General features: G+C 35.7%; 1 protein-coding gene across 1 annotated transcript in view; it reads right to left on the bottom strand.

The window, feature by feature from the left end:
- Positions 1–17,527, bottom strand: part of LOC108710266 (cadherin-like and PC-esterase domain-containing protein 1) — a 146,933-nt gene that overhangs the window by 16,922 nt on the left and 112,484 nt on the right. The window contains exons 16-20 of the mRNA XM_041586404.1: positions 7,989–8,091; positions 5,696–5,832; positions 4,794–5,011; positions 3,758–3,859; positions 458–545 (exon numbers count right to left, since the gene is read on the bottom strand). Of these exons, the coding sequence (XP_041442338.1) occupies positions 458–545; positions 3,758–3,859; positions 4,794–5,011; positions 5,696–5,832; positions 7,989–8,091 (648 nt within the window). The remainder of the gene's footprint in view (positions 1–457; positions 546–3,757; positions 3,860–4,793; positions 5,012–5,695; positions 5,833–7,988; positions 8,092–17,527) is intronic.

The raw sequence follows: 17,527 nt of genomic DNA, 5'->3' as shown, positions 1-17,527 counted from the left end.
CCTAAAGATTCTAATCTGAATTCTGCAAACTGTTCTGTGGTTCAGCCAAATCCAAGCCTTTGATTTTATGCATCCCGATTTTACTCTCAAATGATTTACAAGTAGGCAATGGATGCAGGAAAGCAGTAAGGAAGGCAGTCAGAAGAGGCATTAGTAGTAGAAAGATGGCTTATATTTTACAGATTACTAGTGAGCCTTTCCATTGACTATTGCATTCAGTTTTTAATCCCTATCCTAAGAGAAAAATATTAATAAAATGTAACCACCCAAGAATTCAATTAAATGAATTAAACAATTACAAAGAGCTTAAAACCAGAACAGACAAGATGGACCAACTTTTTGGCTCTCTGTTTTTTTATGTTACAATTGGACATGCTTGAGTTAATATAAAAAGCAGTTTATTACATAAAATGCACAAATAACTGTGAAAATCAAATTGCTGGCATACTGTACATACCGTTGATAATGAACGAATACCGTGAACAGGAAGGTGAAAGCCCATCCCTATGGATTTTACAATTACAGAGATATCCAACAACTTTTCCCTGTGGAAAGAAACAGAATGTAATATTAGCCACCTGGTTTATGCTTCAGATGGAATGATAAAACTAATTGCTTTTAATTCAGGATGACTACATTTGGCCGCATGTATTGTCAATTATAAAATGTGATTATCCTTAGATGTCTTTGAATTGCAACCAATATTAGAGAGCTCCAGTTTTAACCACAGTCCATATGTGTTTTTGCAGACTGTCATTTAATCTGGTATGTCTGTTTGAGTAGATGGAACACTGTGCCTAAGGATGGCCAATTCTGTACGGTTCACTACAAAAGGCTTCATAAACTAGTTATTATGTGAACAGGGTCAGAAATTAAATGGAGCCCTAGTGCTATCATTTAGAAATGTTGGATTCTCAAGGTATTTTTCTGAACTATAGAAAATCACCCATTTATATTTAAATAAAATGCCCAGGTTCAGAGAATTAAATATGAAATTGTCTAGCTCTAATGAATTATAGATACATATTATTTCTGGGCCAGGCTTGCTAGAGGCAAGGACCTATAAACAACAACATTCTATCTACAACTACAATGTTATAGGGACTCCTCATTTGTAAAGGGTAGTGTGTGGAAGAGAAACAAAGCTCTTTGGAATTCTAGTTTGCTTAAATTCAAAACCACCTAAAAAAAACTTCCCACTCCCTGTAGATAAGGAATAGGGTAATCATCTTAATATTTCCACATTTTGTCATCTGCAATTTTATTCATGAAACAGAAGGAACATTTTTGTCACAACATTTTTTTGCTGCAAATAAAGTGCAAGAAGACCACTACAAGAAAAACATGAAAAAACGCCCATTCACCAATGCATTTAATGTCCCTTATTACCTATCCCTCCTCTATACACTGAAGGAAGAGGTTGTAAATACTGAATCCTGTTGTTATAATTGCATGATAAAAATCTTAGGGACCAGCAAGCTGTTTATTAAGTTGCCCAGTGAAAAATATCTGCCTATTCATGGTGGGTTATGTGACAGGTAAGCCTCTATGAGAAAGCAACTGCAAGTTTAAAGTGTATACCACACTTACAGGTAGTTTTGAAGTACAATATGCAGTAGGGAAAACATATGAAACTCCTCTAATCATACTGTTAGGAAGAATTACTAAAGATCTAACTAAATAATGTGCTACTTGTAAGAGTTGGGAAGGCATGATATGTGATTGCACTTGCCACAAAGATAGTGCTTTTTAAAGAAAGGGCCAAAGATAATAAATGTAATGTATCAGTTAAGAACAGGTTACAGAGCTTCCCAGAGCTGCTTCAGAAAGTTTAATGAAAGTTCAGACTTCAATAATTAGAAAACCAGTCACAAATAGAAGAAAGGAAGTAATTGAAAAAAGTCTTTCTGGTGATCTATCTGAAAACAACTGAACTGAAAAAAGTGTTGGAAGGTGAGCAACACCTTTAATTCCCACTTTGTGAATTTTTTTAAAAAAATATAGTTTTTCCAGTTGAAGTTATAATGAATATAGTATGGTTTCTTCTGTAAAAGGGGACATTTGTATTTTGAAGCATTGCCTTTAGTGCTCTGTTGCTCTCATGTGCACCCATTCTCTGTCCGACTAAATAACAAAAGCATAACACATGAATTAGCCCTGATTACTTGCTCGAAGAAAAGGAATACATTATCAGCATTATGTACATATATTAGCATATTATTGTTTACCGTATAGAAGGACCTCACTAAAGTATAAATCTAAACACTACTCTGTGCCAAAATAACCAATATTAAGTCTTATTGAAACCAACTTTGACTGACAGCTTGCACGTTTCCTAAATGTTATATGCTGATTGCACTTCGTGGATGTGTAACAATACCCTCTCTTTTCCTAATTGTGCTTTTTTCCTTGCTACAGGTTCCCAGGTTGTGACACATTCCAGAGTCATTTACCTGACTGGATTTCCCAGTATAGAATCTAACAAACATCATAAAAATGGAAATTGGGAGGGTATGACAACCTCTCCTTGCAATCTTAAACCATGTTCAGGGGGCATACAAAGCACCATCATGACATAATTCATGCAAATTGGGCTGTTTTATGGATGTATAAGACTAGGAGAGGTTATATACTATGTATATATTTGTGCTTGGTTGGGAGCACCCATGCAGTATATGCATAAAGTTATTTGTTGGAGTGAATAATCATTACAGTATTTGGATTTGCCATGTCTTTACAGTAACATATATGTTCTTATGTTATGCAATATCCCCTATTTCAGAGTATTCATGGATTTATCATTAATTTGTAATGTGTCAATTTGGTATGCACTTTTGGGACTAATGACTGCAAACAAGATGTTGAATGTACCTAGAGATACAGTGCTTACATTGGAGTGAAATGTTTGATTAGTTATTTTCATTGCATAATTATCACTAAGAGAGAAAAGATCATATGGGGTGATAGGTCCTATCTACAAGGTGTGAAAAATCTGCAGTTCATATTATCTGGGGACTAGCTGAATTTTTAGGGACTTTTAGCCTAATCTAACCTCATTGCTTCTTATTGGCCCTCTGGCCCTGGTTGTGCCTGCTTATGGCCTTTATTACTAGCTGTCATTATGTGTCTGGTGCATCATCACACAGCGGCACAGACTATTGCGTGCATACATTATTCTGCGCATTTCTAGCAGTTTATCCCTTTTAAGACCCTTATTGCTTTAAATCCCCAAGCTGGCTAGATGATCCTTTAGTTCCTGCTCAAGCCTGTTTTTAAGCATTTTCCAAATTTTGACCATGATTCTTTGAACCTACCTGTACCTTTTAGGTCTGTCTTTGGCTTTGGTTTGCTTAACTCTTGTCTGTATTTCACTTGCCTGGTCTATTCTTTGACATAAGTAGGTTTCCAGTTAGCTCCATTGCAGAAAGTGTTGGCCCCTTAAAGGGTGTTGGTGAAGATCAGTACTGGTGAGGATTATCCTGTTCACTGCAGAATCAGGCAATTCCAGCTGTCTGGTTTATTTGCTTTCACTCACACTATCTGGATAATAATGATCAGCTTGCAAACCCCTATATGCAGCACTGATCCTTCTTCAGTTGGACATTACTAAAGTTTATAGTGTGTTTTTGTTTTGTGCTTAGTATGTAACCATAATTCAAAAGTACGGCCAGCCAGCTCCAAGCTCAATGCCCTCAACAGTTTTGACCAAAATTTATGCTTTATATAACTACTTCAGATTATTACCCTTGGACCTTACCTTTCCAGTACTTTGTGAATTATCTGCATGTGGTTTGAGTTTAGCCACTGGACTCCTCCTACAACCAGCACAGTCTTATGGGAATTCTTGACGGGTTGTGATCTAAAACCCAAGAATGCAAAAAAGCTAAATGGTCTAATTTATGAAGTCAGTTTTGAGAACATTTTATTTGTAAAACACTACCTTGTTATTGTACAGATGCTGGGAAGTTCTATCTATGTTGTTCTTAGAGTCAACAGAAAGAAAGAAAGCAAGTTTACTTACTAAATAGTAGAAAGAGAAGACACCCCATATATTTTTGTGTAGGTATAGTGATGGACAATATTTCCAGTTAGAATTTAAACCTCCCTTTGCCAGAGACTAACGAAGGAAGGTTAAAATACAGGTCTATTTTTCAGAAATCTTGGTAATGAACTGTAATTTACAAACTTTTATTACACGTTAAGGCATAGCTGATGATCCACACTGCCCATTCATGCCCTAACCTGGAATAAAGGTCATTTTAATTTATGAACGGACTGTATATATTATAGAAAATGTCAGTTAAACATACAATGCTGTTTTTGTTCCACCATATAATCCATATTATAAAAAGCATAATAAACACATAATCTGAACCTTTCCTTTATTGTATTTGATGCTAGAAAAGAGATTATGCCAGATTTGTTTTGTCAGTTAATAGGAAAAGTTTATAGGAATATCTAGTATGTAAGTTTCAGGAGAAGAGTCATTGCAACGATTGGTTATGTGCTTTGCACAACAGAGAACTATTGTTCCTGTTTCTGGTGCTTTCCACTGTATTTAATCAGCCTGGGATGGTCTCTGTGTCATCAGCCTTAAACAAACTGCATATTTGTGTCAATTTGCTTTAAATGTATGGCTTTTATTGCAATACAATCCTGTATTTAAATCCTACTATGTGTATAAGATACTGCCTTTTTTAGTTTCCTCTTTATTTTTAAACTCTTTTCCCCAGAAAAATAGAACAAGTAAATTTTTATAGCTATTTCATTGTAAGAGTATATTTGATGAATACCTTTCAATGAGTTGTTCCAGTGTGTTTTCAAATGTTGGCCTTTTTGTGGCCTCTATCCAGAACTGTGGGTAGTAAGAGTAACTAATGGCTGTTCTGCCTTTATTTATAATGTAGAATTTCATGGCGTGAGACTTCTGCCATTCTTGTAGTGTTTCATTTACTCGCTCTATCAGATAATACATTATTCCCCTGTTAGTTGAGTCGCCGATAAACAGAATCTTTTTGTGGGGAGACAAAAACAATTTCATAGATTATTGAACATTATGTGGTATAATAGCTATATCACAAGACAAGGTACAATGTCAGTGCTTGTGTGCATTCTGAAAGCAGGATTTGCTTAAAACATAAATACATTCACATTATGCTACCTTCCTATGGTATTACCTTAAAAATAAAATAAAATACCATGAATTGTGAGGTCAATTACATAATTAACTTATTTTTCAGACAAGTAATATTTACACAGAATATAGAGGTGCATGATCCTCGCATATTATTATACTGACATCTTGTGAATCATTTCTTGGTATCTGTGCATTTTTGATATTGAACATTGGATATTTTATTGAATAATTCCAATCTGACTCAACAGTAGCTAAATATCGCCAAATGAGCTGATCTTTATCTTGTGCATCTGTATTTACACTGTAAAAATGGTGGGGGAATGGTCTATCTATTAAACAGTAGTCCTTACGACCAATTGTTACTGCACAGTGAATCACAGTTGGATATGAGGAAGAATGGTGTATTTTTAATTATGATGTACGTAAGCAATGCTGACAATTATAATATTCAGATTATATTTAATTAAAAGAAAAAATAACAAGGATTTTGGTCCTGTACTGCACATATACAGTTAAAACTCTTGAGACACACAGGCTTATGACAATGTACATAAATACCTTCCTTTCTTGCATACATTCCTGCAGTTCAGTCTTTATCAGAATTGGATGCTGGCATTTATAAGGGTACCAAGATATTGCCCGCCAGTCACAAGTCCTGTTGTCTGTGCAGCTGAGGCAGGGAACTATCCATTGACCTAAAACATACACAAATTTAGCAACAAAACAAATAGGGGGTTATTTATCAAGGTCCGAATTGATCTCAATATCGGCTGCTACAAACTCCGATCTAGCTCAGGTTTTTAACGCTTATTTATTATTACATTTTCCCGAAAATCACCTTTGCGGGAAAAGCTCAGATTTTCACGATTTTTGTGAATTTTCCCCCGAAAACTCAGAATCTTCACCCGAAGGCTCTGAAAACATTGTGAAATTGCCCAAAACCCCCGACACAACCAAAAATGAATGGGACTGTTCCCATTGACTTTTATGCAACCTCGACAGGTTTGAGATGCCGTGTTTTTATATGCGGCCTTTTTAGCCCTCGGGGTTTAATAAATTCAGAAAAACTTGTGATTTTTTTAAAAGCCTATTATAATGAAAAGAAAATCACAAATTTTTCCGATTTCGCGGAATTTCGGGTATTCGGACCTTAGTAATTAACCCCCATAGTGTTGCACCCAGCTCTTACTTGTACATACGTATATAGAAAGAGAACCATGACCTTCTCCAGTCCATCAAATACCAAAAATACTTATTTTCAGGATTCAAAGTGTGCAGATAATGAACACTCAGTATTATGCTAAATGTAACAAATAATATCATATATTTAGGAAGTGAGTTACATTATTTGAAAAGTATGCATATACATGAGGGCCTGGACATTTATGTCTTTATTTAAGCCAAAGCGAACTAAGCTTTAAATCCATCACCCTTGTAAAAGATTGTAGAAAATTTTAAATGATCCTGGAAAGAATCTATATATTTGGGAATCTGCCACAAGTTCTTGGCTGTCCCAGATTTTGCATGGCAATTCTCATAACTGGACCCTTTGTTCCTTGGCAAATGGATGCACATAACATCTGAAACATTTCATTCAATGTATTACACAAATGTGGGCTATGCAGAAAGTGTACAGTTTAATAACCCAGAGCAAGGCATGACATGCCACTTACTACAAACATAAGCAAATACTGGAATAAGGTTCCTGAAATGCCAGCAAAGTTTTTGCTTTTATATCACAATTCAGCAAGTCTGCCAAGAAGAAAACTCAATAGCGGGAGCCTGTGTGGAAAAACTCTGAGAAATTTCCACGCGCAGCTGCTGAAAATGCCTAATCTTCTCTTTGAAAAGACATATTTAGGGGAGTGATATTAATGCTAAGTAAGATTTGCACAGCAACTGTGTGCAATCTGCAACATGCTTATATGAACATTATATAAAGGGAAAAATATAGCACAGAAATAACATCATTAATTGTTAAATAACTCTGCACAATATCTCTGAACTATAAAATAAAATATTTGGTCTTTGGGCTACTTGCCTCTGTGTCATATGTGAAACTCATCTAGGTTAGCGAGTCATTGCCTGCTGGCATAAATTGTTAGACAACTTAATCACAATGTTGAGAAAGTGCAAAGACTAGGGGTAAGATACAAATTATATGGCCACATGTAATGTTCCATAGGGCCAAACAAAATACATCAGTTGGATTAAGGAAAAGAAAGGGGTTTGGCAGCTAACCAGTCCATTTTGTGGTAGTTGATCTAAGCATAGTTAGGGACAATCTGACATTCTTTTAATAACTGGGAAGCATTAAGCAAGAACTAACTGTATTATATGATTAGTTTCAAAGGCAGCTGGAAAGTCTACTCATGGCGGTCTGTTAGAGATACACACCAGCTCCACTGATTTATTACACTTCCTTAGATATTTTTACTTAGAAGAAAGAAAACGCAATCATTCATATTGTTTCTGGTTTTTCTAATGCACAATTTTATACCCTGTTAGTCTGAATTATGCCTCGCTCACATTAGAGAGACCTAAACTCAAAAACTCATTTAAAAACATAAGGCCACAGACTTTAGGTTACCTATCTTTAAATACAGTTATAGCAGTTCATAAACATATTTAGTCTACCTTTTCCAAATCTGACCTATTATATAGAATATGAAATGCAATCCCTACTGAAAACGACAGAAAGTATTAGAGTTTTCTTGTGGCTTGTTAACTGCGTTACAGAAAGGCTTTGCGACTTGTAATATTCATATAAGAGGAAGGTTATGAAACATTATTACTCATATAGAATATTCAAAAACTATTACAGATGTATTTTCTGTAAGTAAACACTTACCCATGGCATCTCCACTCTCACATTTCTTTACAGGAGCTTTGGGAAAATAGGAAAGCGGGTACAATCCACAAGGCTTGTCAGGGTGAATGATTAATCCACAGTCCTAAAAATATGAAAGTTATTCAAAATGTGGCTTGGTGCATTCATTAAGTATAGTCAAGCGTATTGAAAAAGAACCATCATTGATTGCTTCCTTTAACTCTGACTGTAAATAGGCCAACAAAACCAATATTTATATATGAAACATTTTGAAGACTCTTAAATGAACACCTGCCTTAATAAGTTGGTTTATACTAATGAATATATAGCAGAACATAAAGAGAGAGATCAAGATCTATGCACTCACATATACTGTATAACTCTTCTGTTGTTCAGACGGTTGTTATTCCAAAGAGGTAAATAGTAAACCACCAACTAACTAATTTAAAACTAACTAGATGATATAGTTCTTTAGCTGTAGTATTGTAGAAGTACAACCTGTCTAAATAATGCCATAGTACATAGTGAACCTAAGAAATTGATTTACCAATGATAAATTTGTGTCAAAGAATGTTATAACTCAGTAAACACAGCCATTGACTTTTTATCTTTCAAAAAACTGTCTGCATCATTCATCTTAGAATTCAGTTTGTATTGGAGATTTAAATTCAGATTACGATTCTGGTTTTAGTGCTCATATTTGCCCCATGCATGCAACGCCCCATTGAAAATGAATGTGTTTATCTGCTTAAAGCAGCTACATTTTTACGTAAACCCCTCCCTTCCCCCAGCTGGAGCCTTTGTAAGGCTTTGGTGATAAGGAGCAGCTCAGCGTATAAAGGGCTTCTCATCGAACTGCTGAATACTTAATTGATTGTGTACATTAAACACAAATATAGAATGTGACTTTACTTTCAGTTTCCATTTTTGTCCTGTTTAGTCCAAGAAATAACAAAAACTATACACATGTATAGATATAAATAAATTATAAAAATGAAAATAGTGGGGCTCATTTGTCAACACTGGGAAAATTTGCACCTGGGCAATAACCAATAGCAACCAATCAGTGATTAGCTTTTTTCAGCCAGCTGCAAGTTGAGCACTGAAAACAATCTTCTGATTGGTTGCCACGAGTTACTGTCCAGGTGCAAATATGCCCAGTGTTTAAAAATAACCCCCAGTATGTTCAACAAAATCCATATTCACTATAAATAGGATAATTAATAATGATGCACTGATTTATGACAGCAAAGACAATACAAATGGAAAGACCCCACCACAAGTCCTAGATCGTAAAGGGAGCAAAGTGCACCCCTTAGTTATTATTTCAGCAATCTGATTGCTAGGGCCCAAATTACCCTAGCAACCATGCACTGATTTGAATAAGAGACTGGAATATGAATAGGAAAGGCCTAAATAGAAAGATGAGTAATAAAAAAAAATAAAGAAAAAATAAAGGTCAATTGAAAAGTTGCTTAGAATTAGCAATATTCTAAAAATGAATTTTAAATAAAATTGATGTGCAAGTACCAGAAGCATATATGTATAATAGAGGACTAGGCAACCTCTCTCTCTTTCTTGGTTAAATGCTCCTCTGGTGTTCTTATATTGATTTATTATAGCATTTATTCCAAACACTGTCAATGTATGTTTTTTGGAAACAGAACTTTTACAAATGGCATCTGAGGGTTAACGTCAAGTAAAGATTCTTGTGAACAGCTGAATGATTAAATCATAACTTATAGTTCTTGAGGCTGAAAAAGCCATATGGTCTATTGATTTCATCTTGTGGCAGCTATCCATTCTGTTGATCCAGAGGAAAACAAACAAAATCCGTCTGTGGCTATTGTGTTTTTTATTAGTAGAATTTGGCCCAATTTTGCATTAAGTTTTACATTGTTTACAAGGATCTAAACTGAGAAGCACGGATATTTCTTATCCTTGTACATTCACTAACAGTGGTTGTATTTCTTCTCATATATTTGACTCACGACTGAAGCTATGACATTGCCTGGAAATGAAGCTGAGTGGTGTGCTTTCATACTAGACGGTGCAGAGTATGTTTTTTTTATGTCTTCAGTTCAATTCCAGCAAATTCCTTTCTTGATTAGTAAATAAATTTGTCATTTTTTACAATGAAACTAGTAGACTTTACACAATTGGAATGGAGTTAAGGTATTTTGTATGAGTAACCCCTGTAACCCTAAACATGCAACTAGCAATGAAAGTTGTTGAAACACATCTGCAAACTGCGTTCTTGCTCATCCTCAGAAACTAGGACTGACCTTTCTCTTTATAATACAGTTCATGTGCTTTCCCAAAAGGCCAGTGTCTGCATGGTCATATGCCTTTCAGTCCAGGGCCCTCTCCTGCTTCATCTACTGACAAAATCCTACTGATGGAAGTACATTGGTTACCAATGCTACATTTCATGTCAGTGGTTGCAGGTTCCATTCCTGTCTGGACTCTTTCTGCATGGAGTATATACATTTACCCCATCTTTATGTTTGCTCTTATAGCTCAAACGTTTAAACTTTTGGATCCCACCTGACCCTAGTGTGCTATGACTGTGATAAAGATATTATAAAGACATATTTTAAGCTTCAAAGTATAAGGACTGAGGAGGCTGAACATACTCTACATTTACTACACACAAAGATATGTGTGAGCATCACCACAGATATGATATGAGTTTCATTATGGGAGTATAGCTGCATATGAACATAATAGCAAGATATGAATATTAGCTACTGTATGCAACAGTGTCCGTTTACTTCTATGATTCAATGATGTATGCAATCATAATTTAAGTAAAAAGTATTAAATATATTCTTTTAAGTCTGTACATATGCAGTGTAAATACTGTAATATTATTGGATTTCACTATTTAGAAATACACAGTGAAAGTTAAGTACAGGTATGGGATTCGTTATCCAGAAACTTGTTATCCAGAAAGGCCATCTCCCATAGACTCCATTTTATCCAAATAATCCAAATTTTTACAAATGATTTCCTTTTTTCTTAAAACAGTACCTTGTACTTGATCCCAACTAAGATGTAATTAATCTTTATTGGAAGCAGAACCAGCCAATTGGGCTTATCTCATGTTTTCATGCTTTTCTAGTAGACAAGGTATGAAGATCCAAATTATGGAAAGATCCATTATCTGGAAAGCCCCAGGTCCTAAACATTCTGGATAACAGGTCTCATACCTGTACAAGAATACTGTTATAGCTTTTATCAGTGCCCCTTTCTGCAGTTCATATCATTGCAGGTGCACATGATCCAAAGTGATGAGAGTATTTCCCATTTCGATGTATGCATAAGCATAAAAATAAAACAGAAGAGAAACTGGATTGTGAGGTATAACATGAAAAATCGAAAATCGAAAACGATAAAGATAAAAATTGAAATGAAAACCCTGGCTGTTGCTGGAAAGGGCATTCAGCTGAATAATATAAACACAATAAGTACTTTCATGTTTATATAGATTTCCTGAGGGCGCAGCAACATCAATTCCTTATAAATTATAAGGTAAATCTAATATTAGGATGAATATCTATTGTGCATATCTGATTGGTTTTTATAGGTTACTGCATGATACACATTTGCCCACTGTTAGGACATAACCTGTGCATACAAAAATCCTATGTGCTTTTGGAGATAACATCCAAAGAAGCATCACAAGGGATAAAGTAAAACAAATGCAGTCACTGGAAGAGTTATGCTGTGAGATTATTTCATCTCCAATCTTGAAAAAGCATGCGTATAATAACAATATGTTGCGCATTAAGAACCACACTGAAAAATAGAATACAGCAATAAGATAAGAAAAAACAGCAATGAGCAGAACGGTATAAAGTAAAACCTTAACATAATCCCTCAAGTGTTTTGAATAACTTCCAACTAGATGAATTCTCAGGACCTCCAGCACTGAATATATTAGGGAATCATGCAAGCAGCACTGTACTCGTCCTATGTATGGAACAGGAGATAATGGAATTGATGGCTAAATGCCTTTCTTTTCTAAAACCCACATCAGATAATAAGGACCCATAGGACCTGCAGGAAGAAATATTGCTTGACATTCTAATACAAAGTAACACAATCAAGCCTCTATCAACATTAGAATGTGGATGTCTTGGGATATTAATCTCACTGTGAAGATATAATGTTAATACAACTGAATTTGTCTATTCTAGTTCCTGGATTACAAGGTTTAGAACTGCTTTTGGATGTCTCTGGTCTCCAGTAGTGCAAATAATAAATATTACATTATTAAATATGAAATATATTGCTTAATACATCACTGTTATTCCAGGCCTTGTACCAAGGAAACTGTTAACTGTTCTAAATTGATACATTTCTTATCTTTGGCCTATCTTTGGCCTTGCTGAGCAAAATCCCTGAGTCTCATTAAAGGCAGCTGTATTAATTGATACTAGAGTTGCTAATGTTCCACAGATGCTGCTGATAAATGTATCAACTAATGTAGTAAATTGTAACAGTTCAGAAACTACACTTGGATTACTGAGCTGCCAGACTGAAACATCAGCAACAGGAACATTAAACTTTAATTTTGGAAAAACTGTAACAAATAAAAAATGTAAAGCAACTGAAAAAATGTCTTTATTTCTGGAGAACAATCTGAAAACAACTTAACTGAAAAAATTTTGGAAGGTGAACAACACCTTTAATGTGCACATTAACCAGCACATTTAAGATTGAATTTACATATAGCCAACTCCCATCCACAAATTTGGTTAATTTACTAATAATTAAACTCAAAAGGAATTGGATTGAAAAAAAAAAAGCTTAACAACCTTGAATTTATAGATTTTTCGAATGAAAACCAGCAGCAATCAACCCAAAACCCTCGAAAGGCAAAAAACATCTTCAAATGGTGAAAGGGACCATTGCCATTGATTTTTACATGAATTTGACAGGTTTTAGCTGGAGTATTTTCAGATTCAGATGTTTTGCTGCTTTGAGGCATAATAAATCTCAAAAAATTTGAGTTTATTTCTATAAAAATTTGAGTTTTTTAGTGAAAAAAAACCTTGAATTTTTGGAGAAAACCAAACTCGACCTTTAATAAATAATGTTTTAGAGTGAATAAGGATACAGATATGGATTCTACTCTTTATTACTCTGAAAATAGATATTCTTAAATACTGCTGTCTAATCTTATTTCCACAGTAATACTGGCAAGCCCACTTCTAGCTGAAATAAATGTACAATAGATAGCATGAATAAATGATGTATTCAAAGACATAATATTAAGGGGCCATAAAAATCTTGTATCGAAAAATATAATATAAGAGGAAGCTGCTGTTATGGGGTCACCGTCTATAGAGGTGCCAATTAAAAATGAACTCTAGAAAGAACCCTCCAAAAGACAGATTGTATCTGGATCACTTGTGGAGATCTGGTAAGACCACTGTTAACGTTTTAACCATATTGCCCAGGCTATGCTATACATATACCATTTGCTAAATATTATTTTATTTATATGTATTTGATCTGTAGTGTTGTACTGAAAGGGTTAAGGGACACAGGGTATAGGTCTGTGTAGGAGCTGCTGTATTACTTGCATTTGCATGCATATTCTTATAGACCTGCAAGTTGTTGGTGCTTTAGCAGTGCTGTTAATGTTGTCTATGGACTTTAACTCTGATATACTAAACCAGTATTATTTTTTCTCCTGCTGATGCAAATTAATCTGAATCTATGTCAGGGTCTGTGTTCATGCCCTGACCTTCTTTCTGTAGTATGCAGGATCTAATAAATTGTCCACTACAGGTGATAGGAGTAAACCTGTATCTGTGTATATGCAGGATCTAATACATTGTCCACTACAGGTGATAGGAGTACCTGTGTATTCAATTGTTCCCTTGAATTAGGTTGCCAACTGCTACTTCTGAAGTGAAATGAATAGCAGTGAGTGCGTGTAATATCCAACTGCTATGTTCTCCTGGAGCCACAAGGTCTGGGCACGCTGTGTAGATATTTAGCAGTATCACTCCAGCTAACATTAACATCAGACAGTTTCGCCTCTGCAGGGAAACAATTTGCACAGGGCTTCACACAACAGCCTTAAATTCCTGAATGGCTTGTGATTGCTCTCAACAAAGTGTTACAGGACAACTTAACAGGGATTTTCTTGTTCATACTTGTGCACTGGGATGGGGTTAACGCTTTCAGCACTGGGAATGATTCATGGAAACGTATTTAGATCTGGTTCTGATAGAAACGTGTTTGCTTTTTCTTCATTCAAACAAAATATATGATCCATGCAAACATACCGCTTTAGATTAATAAAAACGGTATAAAACTAAAGCTGAATCAGTTGATATACTATAGAAGTACTATACTGTAGAATAAAGAAAAATCCCTGACTCTGTAGTCACACGCCTGTTATACTTGATTTGTTAGTAATATGACAATAATTATTTCTAATTAAAATAATAAATAGTATTGTTTGTTAGTAATATAGAACTGTATCACTTAAAGGCACTGTCTGTATTATTATATTATCAACTGTATAAAAATCCAATGTATTAGGCTGTCTTACATGAACATGCAAATGAGCAGGGGAGTAACTACAAAGAAACCAGACCCTGTGGCTGCAGGGGGGCCCAGGAGGTATAGAGGGGCGCTTGAGGCTCTAATACATTTACAATTTCAATAAATATTGTTAAAAAAGGACAACTTCTGGATACGTCAAAGGCCCTAAATATAATTTGCTGTGAGGCCCAATAACATCTAGTTACGCCACAGCAAATGAGTCAATGTCTAGACACATTTGGTGACAGACTATTTTAGCTATGGGCTGTAGCACTTATTGCAATAAATGGGGCACCATTTCCAGAACTGGTATATGTAATTGCTAAATGTGTGGTTACAAATACGTAATTAAAAAGACTGCGCATTCTCGGGGGGTACAGTTTGAGCAATGAGCAATGTTGGTACCAGTCCAATTACTTGAAGTAGCAAATGTTTGATGTTTCATTGGAGTAGTCAAACCACACTAGACCGATAAATATTAACTAGGTTTGAGTGCTGTGGTGTGGTTTTCTCCATAAGGCTCATCATTTGCTTAACAGGAAGGCTAGAATTCACTGGGATCTATAGCGCAATACTTATAGGGCACCCATACCCCATAACTTGGGGAAGACAATATGAATCTTATGACCCGCAAGCAACCAAAAGGTCTGCTTTCAATGTCGGCCCCTGGTTTTAGGCACATGTCACACCAGATTATGCTGAAACATTTAAGGTATTGACACCAAGTAAAGGGGAACATATGGTGTTATGTTTTGTTTAAACAAGGTATTTTATTTCTTGTAAAGAATGATGCACATTTTAGTTATCACTATCATATGCATATGACATATGTGATGTAAAATAATGTTAAGGCATGTTTATGCATTAGCTATTGTTTCCCTCAGGCTACATTCCCAAGTTTGTTTTATAAAAAAAATTCTGTCTTGTGACCTAGACTGATCTTTATACCATTTAGGATTCTATTCTGTTTACTGTGGCTTATAAAGCATTAGGGTTGGCCATAGGAAAAGTGTTCTACTTTACTCAACCGGTATGAAAGTAAAGCTATGGCTTGGGACTATTAAAGGTTGGGTACTGTATTATTGCATTAGTATGACAAAAAACATTTCTTGTAACAGCATTCTGCTGGCAGGGAAAGCAGAAAACCTGATGTTAGCGGATGCATACAGAAAAGCCCCATGTTTTAGAGACAAGAACCATCTCTTTGGGACACACACATGGTCAAGATTCGTTCAGGTCAAACAAACCGGCAAATGCCCATCTCCACATTTAAAAGCAGGCAATTCTGTCTCTGTAGAGTTCAAAACAGGCAAAAGTCACACCTTGAGGGCACATTAATAGGCAGAAGCTCCAAACTAGAAGGCACAAATAAGTAGATTTTTTAATTATGTGGGCAGTGTGGCAGTGTGTCTATATAACCCATAGGATGATAGCCTGTTTCTCTTACTAGTGAAGACAAAGGATGATCTGTAGGCTTAGCTTAACTTTGCAAAAAATAGGCAGGGTTTTCCTACTACTGCACTCTGTTTAGTCATTAAGCTCTTCAACTGAAGTTCTTGAGTTCCCAAGTCCCTGCCTTGTTCTTGCATGTATTCTGTGGTTATTAGTTCCAATTAGAGTCTGTTCATTATACTCTGCCTATTGTCTGCCTCTGCACTGACCACTTGTCTTTTCACTGACCTCTGCCTATTGTGTGCCATCTGTCCTGTCTACTGGACTACACCTTTTGTGTGAAGTCTACCTTGAACACTGGCCTGTTGACCAATCTGCCTATTGTCTACAACCTGTCCTGAATTCTGATATACTATTTGACTTTCTCACTACAATTGCTCTTCATAATACTAAGGTCAGAAGCTTTACTTCTGTCTATAACTGAACCAACACATCACAAGACTTTATATCCTATATATTTTCATCACATGATCTCCAATCTGCTTTCTCACAGCCTAAAGTTTAAAACAACAGCTGACCGTGGAGCAGAAACTTGGGAGGGTCCTCAATGGAATAGACAGCTAGCAGAACATTGAAGCAGATACCTAGGAGAGAGTTGGCAGTGATTTGTGATCTGGTTTATAACTAGCACAACAGCAGACAGCTGAACAGATATCGGAACAGACATCTAAGTGATGGCACTAAAGTGGGACAGTTGGGAGGGAGCTAGCTCTGGATAAGACAGCTGGAAGAGAGACAATTTTTAAGTAAGCACTTAAGTATGGTAAGCACTGGAGAGTTGGTACTCAAGCATCTTGAGCATAGTGCAAAGTTGACATGACTATAGACTTTCTGGAATACATCCAGTTCCCATTCATACTACAATGTTCAGAGGGATACCAACATAGCCAGAAGTTGAGAGTGCTGAAGCATGGAAGCCTGGAAGCCTAGAGCAGGGTTGTTTTTAGAACATTAATTGACACATTAACTGGCCAAATGTAATACAAACAAAATACACAATTACACAAGAAACAAGAGCAGTAAAGGTCATGTTAAGATGAATGCCCAAATGAGTCTAACCAGATGAAGATTTAACATAATATAACTAGGAAATCTCTAAAGATGAGTGGTACCTGGACTAATATAAAACAGCGAGTTGTGATGGAATGCAGCTGTGCCTCGCTGACCTACAAAGATGCACAACATGTTACAAATGTGAGTAGCTGTTAGCTGATGTTAAAGACAGTGATGTGTCTAAGTGCTCCAGAATATATAGTCTTTTACAACAGTATTTAGTAATGTAATTAGCTATATCCTTTAATTTTTGCTTCTGCCCACATGTCTCTGCGGCTTCTTCCTCTTAAACCTTGTCATCACCCCAGTTTTATACCTGATGCTCTTATTTTACTTGTTTGACACCTTCATTATCAGCCACTTCCCTTATTTTGATATTACACAAATTACTCTTGTAGTACTTACTACTTTATTCCCTAGTTGATCTTTTCGATGCTTTTTCTCTTTCTTGCTTTTAATACTTCTTTTTTATTGTATTGTATATGCCC

Source organism: Xenopus laevis, chromosome 3L (assembly GCF_017654675.1).
Source record: "Xenopus laevis strain J_2021 chromosome 3L, Xenopus_laevis_v10.1, whole genome shotgun sequence".
NCBI classification, from domain to species: Eukaryota; Metazoa; Chordata; class Amphibia; order Anura; family Pipidae; genus Xenopus; species Xenopus laevis.
This window is presented reverse-complemented; position numbering and strand designations above follow the sequence as displayed.